The sequence below is a fragment of the Martes martes genome (genome assembly GCF_963455335.1).
Source record: "Martes martes genome assembly, chromosome: 1".
In the NCBI taxonomy this organism is placed as follows: domain Eukaryota; kingdom Metazoa; phylum Chordata; class Mammalia; order Carnivora; family Mustelidae; genus Martes; species Martes martes.
The window spans coordinates 207,264,941-207,283,145 of NC_137888.1; the positions used below are offsets into that span (position 1 = coordinate 207,264,941).

Sequence of the window (18,205 nt, forward strand, 5' to 3'; positions counted from 1 at the left end):
GAATAGATCAAGGAGATCCAATTCCTGATTTCACAGAATTTAAATTTAGGAAGGGAAGGTTTCATCAGAATAAAATCAGAGCTAGGGGACTAGAATCTCTGCATCTTTATGTTTATAAGTTGAGTTGTGGGAAAAGGTGTATATGGCTACTGCACATTTTGTGAGGTGTATTTATAGATAACATATTATTTCACTCTCATCATGCAGTCTAAGCCAGATCTAAACCCAGAGCAGTTACACCTACAAGAAACTTCCTGAGGGCTCCCTCTGACCAATTCTGTATCAATTTGAACATCAAAGAAACATGATTATGTTTTAAATAACTTATCCATGAGTCCACAATGATACTTTAAAAGACCATCGAATATATGCGGAAAATACAACAGAATTAGAAGAGCATGATTCTTTCAATATCCCATAAGTGGCCACTAAAAACATTGAGTGAAAGTCTTTGGAGAACAGGCTGGGACCACAGATTCAAGGAATCACCTCACAGACTACTAATTAATTACAAGGGACAAAGTGTACATTGGCAACATGGAGACCTGACAGCCACCATCTGAAACTAATGATGAAGCTTAATATCATCAGTGGTGGGCAAACCAACTTTATGTATCTGGATATGTCATGAAGTTACAACATCCCATTTTTAGCAAAAAAGAATTATTAACAAATCACTCTAACTGAAATCTAATCCAAACTTTAGGCTGTGAATTGGCAAAGTATAACATCCCAGCCAAATGCAGGGAACTGTTTATTTTTGTTAACAAAGTTTTATTGGGACACAGCCATACACATTCATTGTCTAGGCTGCTTTCATGCTACAATGTCAGAGTTGAGTTGTGACGGAGGCTGTTAAGGATACAAAGCTAAAAATATTTGCTACCTGGCCCTTTATAGAAGAAGCTTGCTGGTCTCTGTCCTTTGCGACTTAACTTTCAATATATACAAAATACAAAAGACAAAACAATTTAAATTACATCATGAAGAAACCATCAGGCAAATCCTGAATGCTGGCATTCAACAAGACAATTGGCCTGGCCTCTTCTAAAATCAATATCATTTTTAAAAGTGACTAGAGGCTCTCTACATTAAAATAAATGAAAGCCTGGTGGTGGGTATCATGGAGGACACATATTGCATGGAGCACTGGGTATGGTACATAAACAATGAATCTTGGAACACTGAAAAAATAAAATTAAATAATAAAATTAAATAAATATATAAATATATTTCATTACTTAAAAAAAGAAATGGAAGTGACATTACAAACAAATTCAGTGTCAATTTTAGTGGCGTTCTGGTTCAGATAAACAGCTATCCATGACATTTTGGAGACAATTAGGATAATTTGAATATGTATCAGACATTGAAAGTTATTATGAAATTTTTGTTAATTTTCTTGGGTATAGTAATAGTATTGTGGTTATATAGAGAACATTCCTTGAATTCTTTTTTTTTAATTTTTTATTTATTTTCAGCGTAACAGTATTCATTGTTTTTTCACCACACCCAGTACTCCATGCAATCTGTGCCCTCCCTAATACCCACCACCTGGTTCCCCCAACCTCCCACCCCCCCGCCCCTTCAAAACCCTCAGGTTGTTTTTCAGAGTCCATAGTCTCTCATGGTTCACCTCCCCTTCCAATTTCTCTCAGCTCCCTTCTCCTCTCCATCTCCCCATGTCCTCCATGGTATTTGTTATGCTCCACAAATAAGTGAAACCATATGATACTTGACTCTCTCTGCTTGACTTATTTCACTCAGCATAATCTCTTCCAGTCCGTCCATGTTGCTACAAAAGTTGGGTATTCGTCCTTTCTGATGGAGGCATAATACTCCATAGTGTATATGGACCACATCTTCCTTATCCATTCATCCGTTGAAGGGCATCTTGGTTCTTTCCCCAGTTTGGCGACCGTGGCCATTGCTGCTATAAACATTGGGGTACAGATGGCCCTTCTTTTCACTCCATCTGTATCTTTGGGGTAAATACCCAGGAGTGCAATTGCAGGGTCATAGGGAAGCTCTATTTTTAATTTCCTGAGGAATCTCCACACTGTTCTCCAAAGTGGCTGCACCAGTTTGCATTCCCACCAACAGTGGAAGAGGGTTCCCCTTTCTCCACATCCTCTCCAACACACGTTGTTTCCTGTCTTGCTAATTTTTTAAAGATTTTATTTATTTTTAAAGATTTTATTTATTTATTTGACAGATAGAGATCACAAGTAGGCAGAGAGAGAGGAGGAAGCAGGCTCCCTGCCAAGCAGAGAGCTGGATGTCGGGCTCGATCCCAGGACCCTGAGATCATGACCTGAGCCACAGGCTTTAACCTCCTGAGCCACCCAGGCACCCCTACACACAAAAATTGTAAATCTCATTCCAACAATGTAGGGTAGGTACAGTGATTATCCCCAACCTACAGACAAGCAAACTGAGCCATAGAGAAGACATCTTCTCCCCATCGCCTCCCTCCACCATCTCCGTGCCCCTCCACCACCCCAAGCCCCTGTACCATCACAAGTCTCCAACAAGCTGGCAAAGATGTCCCCAAACAAAGAACTGAATCCTGGGGAACAGCGACAGGCAGTGGCATTGACACATGTGGGTTTTAGAGGTCACCAGTGAGCACAGTCTGGGGAGGCAGAGGCTGTGGGGACAGAGACAGTCAGAATGCTCAAGAAATGGAGGAAGCCAGCTACCAGCTGTGTGTCTAGGAGCAGAGGAGGGGAGGTGAAGGAAGAAGAGGGATGGCTGCCATTGAAAGAGGAAAAACAGAAAACTCTAAACATTTGGGGAGTTGGAAATGGTTTTTTTTTTAATCACCTGAAGACCAGAGCCTCACTTGAAGAATATACTTCCCTTTCCACCCTTCTTGGTGGAATAACCCAGGCTCCAGCTTGTGTCACCAGTGGGGTTGGCTGGGCAGACTCACCACTAGTCTTCTGGGCTGCAGCTCCCAATGGTAACAGCAGCAGCATCAAGAGTCCTGGGGCAGAAAAAAACAGAGAGATGACAAAGAGATGAGATGGAGCCCCAGTTTCAACTCTTGTCCTCATGGCCATTGCATCCTGGAAGGTGGCTCTGATGCTGCAGTCCATGGCTCTCCCAAGGCTCTAGTAAATTATGAAGATTTGAAAACCAGTCCTCTTCCCTCCCTCTCCCCAAACTCCCTGAGTCGGTCACTAACAGACACCAACATGGAGCTTCAGTGCTACAGGTAAGGGGACAGAATATACACAGGTGATGTCAGGGGCATAACTTAGAAATTCCAGCTTCTCCTTATGGAGGGGGTAAATATTTTTTAAGAAATATGTATTTATTTGAGACAGAGAAGAGAGAGCACAAGCTGGGGAGAGGGGAAAAGGCAGAGAAAAAGGGAGAAGCAGACTCCTCACTGAGCAAGGACCCTGAGTGGGGACTGGATCCCAGGACCCAGGGATCATGACCATACCAAAGGCAGACGCTTAACCAACTGAGCCATGCAGGTGCCCCAGAGGGGGTAAATCTTGAAGCACAAGCTCTACAGATTGGTGTGCTATGCCCATAGCCAGGTCTTTGCTCTCTGGCAATGGCAAAATCTGCCTGGAGGAATTCTTTCCAGGATCACTCCCTCCTGTTGAACCCACATGTTTTGGAGCATACAAGAAGAACATGGTGGGAGTCAACCAGCCCCAAGTCTGAGTCCAACCTCATGGTGGTATTGGCTGGGCAGGGAGTGTTGGAATCATGAGAGGGGAAGTTAATGACAGGTGAGCGGTGTGAACAATGGCATTGGCAGTTCAAGCCACCACCTCCTGCTTAAGTGGCCTCTCCAGGTGCAACACCCATGGCTTCTATAGTTCCTTCAAAGTGACATCCTGGCTGTCCAATGATGCACCGAGTGCACAGCCTTTGCCTTTATCTCCCAGTCTGGTCATGAGTAATGGGTCACCAGACAGGCTTCATGGTATGGAAACCACTGCAGGTGTGAAGGAATCTGTCCTACAGGCAACCATCTGATCGCCTGTTAGAGTCTGTCATTCCACTCATGGGAGGCATGATGCTGCTGTGAAGGTGGTTCTTTAAATGAGATTAACAGTAAAATCAATAGATTCTGAGTAAAGCAGATATTCTGAATGGGCCTCATCTAATCAGTTGAAGACCTCAGGAGGAAAAAAGACTGACCTCCTCTAAGAAAGAGAATTCTGCTCCCAGACTGACTTCAGACTTGAGATCAACATCAATGTCCCTGGAAACATCCCTGGGGTTCCAGACTTCCCTACAGGTTTTGGACTTTCCAACTTCAACAATCTCATAAACCAATTTCTTAAACTAACACATTTTTCTTATCTGTCTGTACACACATACATAATACACACACAGAGAGAGACATATAATCTCTATACATATATGTACATATACCAAACTTGGTTCAGTTTCTCTGGAGAACCAGGTCTCATATAGGCCAAAAAATTAGAAAGCCCTGGCAAGTCCCCACGGTTGCCCTAGAAATAAGTTCCGCCTACTTTTTCTTTGAGAACTTGATAGAACTGAGTTAATACCATTCTTAAAATCTCTTCCTTCTCTCCCTTACAGAGACATTGGGAAAACCAGAAATAGAGCAAAAAATCAGAAATAACGCAAAGAACAGAGCAATTCTAAAAAGGGATAGAGTTCCCAGGTAGCTTTGGTTGCCCTATCATCATTGTTGTAATTCGGCCTACCTGGCAACAACCATAGATGCCCGTTCCTCATAGTGCAGACACCAGTGAGCCCAGCCATGGAGAATGCCATCTGGTCTTGGCCTGGGTGTGCTAAAAGACTTCCTGCTTTAAGTCTGACTTAAAATATACTTCATCGGGGCACCTGGGTGGCTCAGTGGGTTAAAGCCTCTGCCTTGAGCTCAGGTCATGATTCCAGGGTCCTGGGATCGAGCCCCACATCGGGCTCTCTGCTCGGCTGGGGGTCTGCTTCCCCTTCTCTCTCTGCCTTCCTCTCTTCCTGCTTGTGATCTCTGTCTGTCAAATAAATAAATAAAAATCTTTAAAAATATATATATATACTTCATCATTGGATGAACTTAGATGAGCTGTGTAGTAACCTGCTGGTCTGGATGTTTCTTTCCCCTGTTTTCTCCATCATGAACATCTCTGAAACTCACACTTCTCTTTTTAAGTATTTCCTTAGCATTACTAGTATTCCTCCTGAAAGCCTCCTTGCTGTTTTTTCTTTCTTTTTTATGTAGGAAGACCTCCAAACATGAAGAACAATTTCAGTGGTGTTTTGGCCCCTGTGAGATCTGTGGTTCAGAGTGAACAGATCATTTTTTTATCTAATGATTATCTATTCACAGACTTCTTCTTTTAAGATTTTATTTTAAAATAAACATAGATTGACAAGAAGTTTCAAAATTAATTCCTAGAAACCCTTCCCCTGGTTTCCTGCAAAAGATGCATTTCATGTATTTACGTATCTTTGTGTAACAATAGTCAAATATGTAAACCAAGAAACTAACATCAACACAATGTGCATGTATAGTTCTTTGACATCTTATCACATGTGTATATTCCTGTAACTGTCACTGCAATAAAGTAGATAAAGATCCCATCACCACAAAGTTCTCCCTCATGCAATCCCAACATCCCTATACCCTGGCAGGTCTAGAACCAATTTGTTTTTACTTTTCAGCAACACTCAACACAGTCTGAGATTCATGTTCATTGATAAGAGAAAATATTCCTGATATGTTTTAAAATATAGCGTACCTCCAAATATTTCATTTATATTTATTCATTATATTTAAACATACCTCCAAATATTTCACTAGTCTCTGTTGTGGAATTGTGATTTTTCTTTACCTTTTTTACATTTTCTTCATTTTCTCCATTTCCATATATATTAATCAGCAAGTGCTACCATAATAATATAGTATTAATGAGTTGGCTTAAACCATGAAAGTTGCTTTCTCAAATTGTTCCTGGAGACTGGATTCCCAGGTCAAGGTGCTTGCAGGGTTGGTTTCAGCTGAGAGCTCTCACTTGGCTTGTAGATGGCTGCCTGCTACCTGTGTCCTCTTATGACTTTCCTCTGGATGTGGACAGAAGGGTGGACGGGAGAGAGAGAGAGAAAGAGTAAGAAAGAGAGAAAGAGAGGGAGGATGGAGGGAAGGAGAGAGAGATCTCTCGAGTCCTCTAGTTACAAAGACAGAACTTCTCCCTCTGCATGCCCCAGCAACAACTCCAGCACTGCCCTGTTCACTCTTCCTCTTACCTTTATTTCCTCAAAAAATGGCTTCTTTGCTGCTCCCAGGACTGAAGACTCCATATGCCCACACAATCTTAGATGGGCCCCTCCACCACCCTCAAGCCTCTGTACCTTTACAGCATATCACGGGATTGCTAAAGATCTCCCCAGATGGAAATATGAATCTGGATAACAACAACAGAAAGCGGCACTGAAAGATATGGAGTCAGAAGGACTCCTTGAACCACAGAAAGAACAGCAAATAAAGCTTAAACCAAGCAGGAGAAGAAAAATAATAAAGATTAGAGAAGAAATCAATGAAATAGAAATCAAAAGAACAGTAAAACAGATCAACAAAACCAGAAACTCATTCTGTGAAATAACTCATGCAATAGATAAATCCCTAGCCAGACTTATAAAAAAAGAAAAGAGAAAGGGCCTATATTGATAAAATCATGAATAAAAGAGGAGTGATCATGACCAACACCAAGGAAATACAAACAATTTTAAGAACACTTTATAAGCAACTATATACCAACAAAATGGGCAATCTGAAAGAAATGGATGCATTCCTAAACACATATAAATTACCAAAACTGAAACAGGAAAGAATAGAAAACATGAACAGACCCAAAGCAGCAAAGAAATTGGAGCAGTAATCAAAAATCTCCCAACAGGAGAGGAAGAAAGATGGCAGAGGAGTAGGAGACTGAAATATTATTAGGTCCCAGGAGTTCAGCTAGGTACTTATCAAACCATGCTGAACACCTACAAACTCAACAGGAGATAGAAGAGAAGAAGAGCAGCAATTCTAGGAACTGAAAATCAACCACCTTCTGGAATGTAGGACATGCAGAGAAGTGAATCCAAAATGACAGGAAGATAGACCATGGGGAGAGGCACCAGCTCCCAGCAATTGGTAGAGCAGCAGAGCACAAAATCAGAACTTTTAGAAGTCTGCTCCACCGAGGGACATCGCTCCTTTGGCTAAGCAGGGGTGGAGACCTCGCAGGTACAGTGTGGTCTCAGGACCCACAGGTCACAGAAAGGCCAGGGGTGTCTGAGTGTGGCAGAGCTGCCAGGTGTCAGAGTGGGGAAGCCAGCTACAGACATGGAGCTGAGAAGTGAGCTCTCAGTTTGGGGTTACCTTAAGCCATGATTCAAAGCACAGTCAGGTCACTGCACTTTGAGCAGTGAACCTGCAAGTGGCAGATCCAGAGAGACCTCCTCCTTCCTCCTCTGGTAGAAGTGGCACAGGAGTGCACAGCAGGAATCTGCTGGGTTTGGAGACTCCAAATGGGGCTGTGCACCAGAGAGAGAAACACTCAGTCACAGGCCGGGTGAGCACAGATTGTGGCCAGAGACCAGGGAGAAGTGAGGGATTGACTGCTTTTCTCTGAGGGCACACTGAGGAGTGGGGCCCTGAGCTCTTGGCTCCTATGGGGCTGGAGACTGGGAGGCCACCCTCCAAATGCAGAATGGAAAATGTTCAGGGAACAAAAGCTCCCAAGAGCAAACCCAAACAGATTACACAGCCTGGCCCATGGCAAGGGCGGTGCAATTCCGCCTCCAGCAAAGACATTTGAGAATCACTGCAACGGACCCCTCCCCCAGAAGATCAGATCAGCAAGAACATCCAGCCATGACCAAGTGCACCAATCAATGAGAACTGCAGAACTCCAGAGCTAAGGACAAAACAACACATGGAATCCATGGCCTTTTTCCCACAATCCTTTAGTCTTTCAAAGTTAATTTTTTTATTTTATTTTTTTCTTAGTCTACTCTTTTAACTTTTCCTCTTTCTTCTTTTAATGTTTTTTAACTATTTTATCTTATCAATACGTTTTTTTAAAAATCTTTTTAAATTTTCATTGTTATAGTCATATTTTATCCCATGATTGTATTTAATCTTATCTTTTTTATTTCTTTTCAGCGTAACAGAATTCATTGTTTATGCACTACACCCAGTGCTCCATGCCATACGTGCCTTCCATAATACCCACAACCTGGCTCCCCCAACCTCCTACCCCCGGCCCCTTCAAAACCCTCAGATTGTTTTTCAAAGTCCATAGTCTCTCATGGTTCATCTCCCCTTCCAATTTCCCTCAACGCCCTTCTCCTCTCCATCTCCCTATGTCTTCCATGTTATTTGCTATGCTCCACAAATAAGTGAAACCATATGATAATTGACTCTCTCTGCTTGACTTATTTCACTCAGCATAATCTCTTCCAGTCCCATCCATGTTGATACAAGAGTAGCGTATTCATCCTTTCTGATGGAGGCATAATACTTCATAGTGTACATGGACCACATCTTCCTTATCCATTCGTCCGTTGAAGGGCATCTTGGTTCTTTCCACAGTTTGGCGACCATGGCCATTGCTGCTATAAACATTGGGGTACAGATGGCCCTTCTTTTCACTCCATCTGTATCTTTGGGTAAATACCCAGGAGTGCAATTGCAGGGTCATAGGGAAGCTCTATTTTCAATTTCTTAAGGAATCTCCACACTGTTTTCCAAAGTGGCTGCACCAGTTTGCATTCCCACCAACAGTGTAAGAGGATGAACAGACATTTCTGCAAAGAAGACATCCAGGTGGCCAACAGACACATGAAAAAGTACTCAACATCAGTTGGCATCAGAGAAATACAAATCAAACCCACAATGAGATACCACCTCACACCAGTAAGAATGGCTAAAATGAACAAGTCAGGAAATGACAGATGTTGGGGAGGATGTGGAGAACAGGGAATGCTCCCACACCATTGGTGGGAATGCAAGCTGATGCAGCCACTCTGGAAAACAGTATGAAGGTTCCTAAAAAAGTTGAAAACAGAGATACTCTATGACCCAGCAATCATGGTATTGGGTATTTATCCTAAAAATACAACTGTAGTGATCTGAAGGGGCAAATGCACCCAAATAGTTATAGCAGCAATGTCCACAATAGCCAAACTATGGAAAGAACCTACATTTCCATCAACAAATGAATGGATAAAGAAGATGTGGTGGATATATGATGGAATGCTATGCAGCCATCGAAAGAAATGAAATCTTACCATTTACAATGACGTGCATGGAACTAGGGGGCATTATGCTGAGTGAAATAAGTCAATCAGAGAAAGACAATTATCATATGATCTCTCTGATATGAGGAATTTGAGAAGCAGAGCAGGGAGTCATGGGGATAGGGAGAGAAAAAATGAAACAAGATGGGTTCAGGAGGGAGACAAACCATAAGAGACTCTTAATCTCACAAAACAAACCAGGGCTGCTGGGTGGTGGGTGGGGAGAGATACGGTGGCTGGGTTATGGACATTGAGGAGGGTAGTGCTATAGTGAGTGCTGTGAAATATGTAAGCTTGATGATTCACAGACCTATGTCCCTGGGGCCAATAATACACTATATGTTAATTTTTTTAATTAATTAATTTTTTAAAACACAGTCATGATCGTTCATTATATAGGATTTCATGCTACAATGGCAGAGTTAAATTGTTGCTATAGATTCTATCCATGGTGGTCAATTTCATGTCTCAACTTGATTGGGCCACAGGATGCAAGATAGCTGGTTAAAAATGAATTCTGGGTGAATCTGTGAGGGTGTTTCCAGAAGGGATTAGCATTTGAATTGGACTGGGTAAAACAGAAGGCCCTCTCCAATGTAGATGGGCATCATCCATTCCTTTGAGGGCCTGAGTAAAATTAAAAAGTGGAAGAAGGTTGAGTTAATTCAGCCTGATGGTTTCACTGGAACATCCATCTTTGATAATCAACACATCTGGTTCTCAGGCCTTCAGACCCAGAATGGAACTACACCATCAACTTTTGTCCTCCCAGAACTTCATTCTACACCAACATTTTTCTGTGTCTCCAGCTTGCAGACAGCAGACTGTGGGAGTTAGCTCCATAATCATGTGAATCCATACCTTATTGTAAATCACTTCATAAAAGTTGTGTGTGTGTGTGTGTGTGTGTGTGTGTGTGTGTGTGTGTAACCTGTTGGTTCTATTTCTCTGGACAACCCTGACTAATACACTGGCCCACAAAGACTAAAACATACATATCATGATCTGAGTTTTCAAACTATCTGTATCATCATATAAGGATGAAAGTAGATGGTGTCTATGAAACGGATTATACTTCAATTGTCCAGTAATAGAATTCTGACTTATAGGAATCTTTCCACCTGGGAGTCAACTCTAGCTGCAAAAATCACTTTATTTCCCCCCTGAAATCTCCATGAAGGCAAAACCTTAGTCTCTTTTGGTCTCTGCCTTAGACCAAGCGAGAAATCAATATCTTTGAATGAGTGATTAATTAAACACAAACCAAGAAATTTCAAAATCCATACTATGGTATGAAATTTTCCATTCCTATGGATGTTTTTGGTACGAAAACACACTGAGATAAGTATTCCAGCACTTAGATGTTCAGCATCTGGAAAAGTCTTTGTAGGAAGGAGAGGTTTCAGAAAAGGATGCAACCCAAAGTGGCCAAGAAATTGGGCCACATATGGCCCTTTATATGTTGAAAGTTTTCTGAGCACAAAAAAGGACACAGAAAAATTCCAGATTATGCAGATCTTGATCTCAAACATTGTTGACTTCTTTCACATTGTTGACATGGTGAATTTCTTGAAACACAGACAACAAAGCCTTGTTTATCCTCTCAGTGGCTCAGAGAATAACAGTTGCAATTTTCCATGGGATAAGTGGATATAACTCGAGACATTTTTTAATTAACCTAGAAAAAATAATATTTAGAAATGTTATAAAAGACTACACAAAGATAATTCTAAAGATTCCTTTGGGACATCTGGGTGGTTCAGTCAGTTACGTGTCTGACCCTTGGTTTCAGCTCGGGTCATGAGGAGGTTTGTGCAAATGAGCCCAACATTGGGCTCCATGCTAACTGCAGAGTCTGCTTGAGATTCTCTCTCCCTCTCCCTCTGCCGCTCCCAATCATGTTCACTCTCTCCCTCTAAATAAATAAATTTTTTAAAGTTTCCTCTGAAAAAATAAATGAGAAATTTAATGAAGCCTTCAATCAAAAAATTTCCTTGCCAGGTGAATATGTCAGAGGAAGATCAAAAGGCCATACTATATCACATTTGGTGAGACCCTGGTCTTCCCCAGAAGTCCCATCTCCTTACAAATCTTAACCCCCAAGTTATAGAAGATAAGAACAATGAAATGTGCTAAAGAAAAAAAATGATCTCTCTCTTTCAAGATGTATGTCCTGACCCCTCTGTTTCAAGGTTTGTGAAATGCTGCTTTATGTGTAGAGAAATGAAAGAGGGTAGGTGGGAAATTAACACAAGATTGGAAATGTTACATGTTGTCATCACCTAAGATGTAAAGGAAAAAAAAACTAATTCTCCTTTTTTCCCCCTTATCCTTTCCATTCCCAATATGAGTTATTTGTTCCTGAGTCAATAGAAATCTTAGTGTGATTTCTGGTGTTTGAGTTAGACAACTTCACATGTTTATCTCTACACAATAAGTTTATAAAAATGATGCTATGTGAAGTTACTCAGAACTGAATGTAAGAGGAACTATTTTGTTTTTCTTGAACAAGGCCTCAGGAAGCCAGAGAAGACATGCCAGGATGAGTAAGAGATACTCCTATATCTTTAAACACCAGAGGAACCAAATTTTACAAGACAGGAGAAAATACAACTACATTAAGGAATGGATTTGCTTGGTCATTTGCTCATAGACAGTAGAAACAGCTGATCAGATGACTTGCATTTTAGACACCTTCCTTGGCTATCTGATGCTCTTTTTCTCACAGAAAGTCTCTTTCTCCATTGTGAAGATCATCTCAGGAGAGGGGGGTTTGATATTTACTCAAACACAATAATACCAGGCAGATGTTAGTAGTTCTACAATAGGCAAACCAAAACTATGTACAGTAGATAGAGTAATGATTCTCCAAAAGAGGCCCACATTCTCATCTCTGGATCCTGTGAACATGTCACTCTACATGGAAAAAAATGGACTTTGAGATAAAATTAAGTTAAGTATCTTAGATGGGAAGTGAGGCAGTACAATGACTAAGGTCTTTTTAAGGGAAAGAAGGAGGCAAGAGAGTCAAAGTCAGGAAAGGAGATACAACTGACAAAAGCAAGGGAGAGAGAATGAGAGCGAGAGAGATTTGAAGATACTGCAGTGAGCAAGGGGACATGATTTAAGGAAAGCAGGCAGACTCTAGGTGCTGGAAAAGGTGAGAAATTAAAAATTCTCCTAGAGTCTCTAGAAGGAACTCAACTCTGCTGACCCCTTGATTTTACTCCCATAAGACCCATTTGAAACTTCAAACTTCAAGATCTGCAAGATAAATGTTTATGCTTTTTTAAAAAGGTTTACTTATTTTTTATTATGTTTAATCAGCCAGCAAATGGTATATCATTAGTTTTTGATGTAGTTTTCAAAAATTCATTAGTTGCATATAACTCTGGGAAACAGTATGGAGGTTCTTCAAGACATTAAAAATAGAGCTACTGTACAAACTAGCAATTGCACTACTAGGTATTTGCCTCAAAAATATAGATATAGTGAAAAGAAGGGGCACATGAACCCTAATGTTCATAGCAGCAAAGATAAACTATTTCTTTTAGAGAGAGAGTGCAGTAAGGGGGAAGAGGGAGAGGAGAGAGAAACTCAAGCAGACTCCACTCTGAGCATGCAGGGTGACTGGTATTAAGGAAGGCATGTATTGTGATGAGCACTGGGTGTTATATACAATTAATGAATCATTGAACACTATATCAAAAACTAATGATGTACTCTAGAGTGGCTAACTGAACATAATTTTTTTAAAGGAGTGACTTTATTTTATTTGTGTTTTGAAAAGGTCCCTCTGAATTATGTGTAAATGATGCATGAGAAGCTGACAAGAGCAGAAAGGGGTGGTCATTTAGGATACAGCAGTTGCTCAGCCAAATAAAGATGGCAGCCTTCTGGGCTCCTGGGTGGCTCAGTGGGTTAAAGCCTCTGCCTTCAGCTCAGGTCATGATCTCAGGGTCCTGGGATCGAGTCCCGCATCGGACTCTCTGCTCAGCAGGGAGCCTGCTTCCTCCTCTCTCTCTGCCTGCCTCTCTGCCTACTTGTGATCTCTGCCTGTCAAATGAATAAATAAAATCTTTAAAAAAAAAAAAAAAGATGGCAGCCTTCTAAGGAGGGGTGATGAAGACTGAGCCAGCAGGACAGACTGAAGACATACAGAGAAGATAAAAATGATAAGGAATGGATAATGGATAGGCTGTGGTGGGAAATAAAATCATTGTTGAGACTAACTTTTATGATCTGATTAGTGTCACAGGATGATGGAGTACCATCAAGAGAGAGAAAGATGTCATGAGAAATAATTAAATTGGGGTAGAGATTGCAAGTCTTCTACTGGGAGGCTGAAGTGTCTTCAAGACATAAGAAATAAGAACCTAGAAATAAAATTTTAAAAAAAGAACCTAGAAATACTCTAGATCTCAGAGATCAGAGCTAGAGAAATATACATGGCTCTCATTTGTGTTTAGTGGTAACTAATCTAAAAAATAGATGCTATTGTCTAGGAGGAAAGAATTTAATGATGACTGAAGTTGTTCTGGAGCTGATCCATTCAATGGAACTATAAAGGAAACAAAGAGAGGAAAGTTAGAGAGAATGGAAGAATGACATGGAAGGGTGTGTGAGTAGAACCTACATGGCATAAGAATGGAGTGTTTTGTGACAAAGGATGAATAGTCGCAAGTTGCTGAGAAAACTTTTAGGGACGTGGAGATCACTGTAGGCCTAAGAGATGTTTGTTTGGGTGGCATAATGGGGGAAGATCGGGAACATGACAAGGATGCCCACTCTCACCACTCTTGTCCAACATAGTATTAAAAGTCCTAGCAACGGCAATCAGATAACAAAGAGAAATAAAAGGTATCCAAATTGGCAAGGAAGAAGTCAAACTCTCTCTCTTCACAGATGACATGATTCTTTATATGGAAAACCCGAAAGACTCCACCCCCAAACTTCTAGAACTCATACAGCAATTCAGTAACGTGGCAGGATACAAAGTCAATGTACAGAAATCAGTGGCTTTCTTATACACTAACAATGAAAATACAGAAAGGCAAATTAGAGAATTGATTCCATTTACTATAGCACCAAGAGCCATAAGATACCTCGGAATAAACCTAACCAAAGAAGTTAAGGATCTGTACTCGAGGAACTACAGAACACTCATGGAAGAAACCATATCTGCAAGGGTTTGGGGAAGAGGGAGTAAGTTTTAGGCAAGGAAATGGAGACAGAAAAATCAATTCTTGGCTGGTAGCTAAAGGGGAGGCAAGTAGTATATGTTTTTAAGATAGAAGAAAACTAAACATGTTTCCAGGACTATGGGAGGAATACTATTGAGACAGTGCCAGAGGGAAGGGGAGAGACAGGAGGAAAATGTGTGAACAATGACTTAAAGATACTTGATAAGGTATGAAGGATGGGATCCAAAGAGCAGGTGGAGTGGTGCGTTTTTGCACTGGGTGTGGTGCAAAAACAATGAATACTGTTATGCTGAAAATAAAAAAAATTAAAATTTAAAAAAAAAGAATGTAATAAAAAAATTTGAAACAAAAAAAAAAAAAACAAAGAGCAGGTGGAAGCACTCTTCCTAGAGGAACATAAAAACTTGCAGTAATGATCTAGGAATGTGGACAGGATGCATGCTGATATTTGGGTGGTATGGCCAATGGCATACAGCTCACAAGGTGTCATCATAAAGACTCCGATTTTCTCTGTGAAATGGGTGATGAGAACATTTGTTGAGAAAGGGGGAGAACACAGAAGATTCAGTGGCAGAACCAGTGCTAATGGAGTTTGGGTGAACGAAGTCATGCAGGAGGACTTTCTGGCAGCAGAGTAGGCTCCTTTAGATGGGAAGGGAGACTCAGGGGAGTCTTTAACAGAAAATGGAAGAGGTGAGAAACCACAGGTAGAGAACTCAGTTCAATCTGAGCCAGTAAGTGTGGTTCCATATAACCATCCCCACGAATTTTCCCGTGTCATTACTGCTTTTTCTTCCTGGTTTCCCAGTGGCTGAAGGATGCTGGAAATATCAGGCATTCTTATAAGAAAGTCCAAAACGCTGGCTAACACTTCTGTTTAATTTCTAAATATGTACATCAACCGCCCCCATGACTGCCTTTCTGAGACTTGCTCTCAGTGACTATGAGATATAGATGGGTGTACCAGAAAAGGATAGGATACTGTGGCCTGAGTTGAATGTGCATCACCACTTCAGATCACTGATTCTTATTTACTTAGTAGCCATGCCTGCCAAATAGCAGGTGTTTCATGAGACTGTGGATGTGTAAGAGGTAAGATGAACACAGTTCCCTAAGGAGGAAAATATATATTTTTTAATATTTTATTTATTTATTTTACAGAGGGATCACAAGTAGGCAGAGAGGCAGGCAGAGAGAGAGGAGGAAGCAGGCTCCCCATGGAGCAGAGAGCCCAAAGTGGGGCTCGATCCCAGGACCCTGGGATCATGACCTGAGCCGAAGGCAGAGGCTTTAACCCACTGAGCCACCCAGGCACCCGCAAAATATATTCTTAAACAAACCTTAAAAAAAAAAAAGGCCATTGCTAATAATTAAAGATAATTGAGAAGACACAAATGATGGGATCCAAAGATCAAGTGAAAGCATTGTCTTCGTAGAGCATTCCAAAAGTTAATAATTAATTAACAGCTAAATTACTAACATTTAATTAATAGATAAAGAGTAAAAAGCAAACCAAGTGTGAGCCACCCTAGGGCATCATCTTCTTCACACTAAAGTTGTTCAGTGTGACAAGCATATACTCAAGCAGATCACTTACTGAAGTGCTCTAGGAGCAATGCTTGACCTTACCATGCTGGGTCTGGAAGAATCAGACATGGCCTTGCTGGACAGTGTGTATTTCTCAGACTCAGCTCTTCTATTCCTGATCCCTTTGAACCATTTCTTGTATTGTTCCCGGACCTGCAGAGGCAAAGCATGCTTGGGTCAGCTCCCTGAGGAGAGTAAGGATAGGAGGAATCTTAGGTGGGAATGGGCAATGGTACCTTCTGGCTGAGGAGGCAGTACACCAAGAAGATGAAGAAGCCCTGCAGGCTGTTGATGATGGTGAAGAGGTAAGCCATGACATGGGCAGCTGGACCCACCTGCAGGATGCCCAGGCACCATGTGCAACCCAAGATGATGAGCTGAGTTGTGGTTTTAAATGTCAGCATTCTGGGTAGGATGAGAAAGGAAGTCAAGATGCACCCAGGGCAATAAAATGACAACCATTCTCATCTTTACCCATGGATTCTCCTTTCTTCCCCTGCTGGTGCTGAGTTCTCAGACTAACTGGTGATCAGCTTTGATCTTTACAATCTGTGATCCACTAGAGAAAAAATGCCACAAGGCACCAGGGTGGAGTTTTGATTTGGAATGAGGAGGATAGAGATACTTCATAATGTAAGTTTCAAAACTTTTATAATGCTCTATGGAGATCCTGAATTTCATTCATTCAATGCTATTGAGGAGGCATTTTTCATCAGGCTCTGTGCTGGGACCTGGGCACTAAAAAATAACAGAGGCAACTGGGTGTTATAGGCAACTAGTGAATCACTGAACACATCAAAAACAAATGGTGTACTATACAGTCGCTAACTGAACATAATAAAACATTTAAAATTACAGGTGGTGGGTACTAGGGAGGGCATGGATTGCATGGAGCACTGGGTGTGGTGAAAGAACAATGAATACTGTTATGCTGAAAAGAAATGAAACATTTAAAAAAATTTAAAATTATAAAAGATAACAAAAACAACAATATTTCTATTTTCTGTGAGTTTTTTTGTTTGTTTGTTTGTTTGTTTTGTTTTGTTTTGTTTTTTAAGGAGAGAGATGGGGAACTAATATTTATTTTTTTTATTAAATTTTTTATTTATTTTCAGCGTAACAGTATTCATTGTTTTTTCACCACACCCAGTGCTCCATGCAATCTGTGCCCTCCCTAATACCCACCACCTGGTTCCCCCACCCTCCCACCCCGCCCCTTCAAAACCCTCAGGTTGTTTTTCAGAGTCCATAGTCTCTCATGGTTCACCTCCCCTTCCAATTTCCCTCAACTCCCTTCTCCTCTCCATCTACCCTTGTCCTCTATATTATTTCTTATGCTCCACCAATAAGTGAAACCATATGATACTTGACTTTCTCTGTTTGACTTATTTCACTCAGCATAATCTCTTCCAGTCCTGTCCATGTTGCTACAAAAGTTGGGTATTCGTCCTTTCTGATGGAGGCATAATACTCCATAGTGTATATGGACCACATCTTCCTTATCCATTCATCCGTTGAAGGGCATCTTGGTTCTTTCCACAGTTTGGCGACCGTGGCCATTGCTGCTATGTACATTGGGGTACAGATGGCCCTTCTTTTCACTCCATCTGTATCTTTGGGGTAAATACCCAGCAGTGCAATTGCAGGGTCATAGGGAAGCTCTATTTTTAATTTCCTGAGGAATCTCCACACTGTTCTCCAAAGTGGCTGCACCAGTTTGCATTCCCACCAACAGTGGAAGAGGGTTCCCCTTTCTCCACATCCTCTCCAACACACGTTGTTTCCTGTCTTGCTAATTTTGGCCATTCTAACTGGTGTAAGGTGGTATCTCAATGTGGTTTTGATTTGAATCTCCCTGATGGCTAGTAATGAGTTTTTTTTTTAATAAACCATCCTTGTTTTTAATTTAAATTCAATTAGACTTGTCAATTTTTGCCATTCTAACTGGTGTAAGGTGGTATTTCAAAGTGGTTTTAATTTGAATTTCCCTGATGGCTAATGATGGGTATTAAGGAGGGCATGGATTACATGGAGTACTCGGTGTTACACAAAAACAATGAATCATGGAAACATCAAAAACTAATGTTGCATGGAGCACTGGGTGTGGTGTATTTTTAACT

The 18,205-nt window shown here is 41.1% G+C and overlaps 1 protein-coding gene across 1 annotated transcript in view; it reads right to left on the minus strand.

The window, feature by feature from the left end:
- Positions 1–10,428: 10,428 nt before the first annotated feature.
- ADGRE2 (adhesion G protein-coupled receptor E2) overlaps positions 10,429–18,205 on the minus strand; it is a gene marked incomplete at its 5' end in the record, with an annotated part of 44,128 nt that continues 36,351 nt past the window's right edge. Inside the window, 3 exons of the mRNA XM_080803962.1 lie at positions 10,429–10,972; positions 16,128–16,238; positions 16,322–16,490. Of these exons, the coding sequence (XP_080660088.1) occupies positions 10,964–10,972; positions 16,128–16,238; positions 16,322–16,490 (289 nt within the window). The 3' untranslated portion in view covers positions 10,429–10,963. The remainder of the gene's footprint in view (positions 10,973–16,127; positions 16,239–16,321; positions 16,491–18,205) is intronic.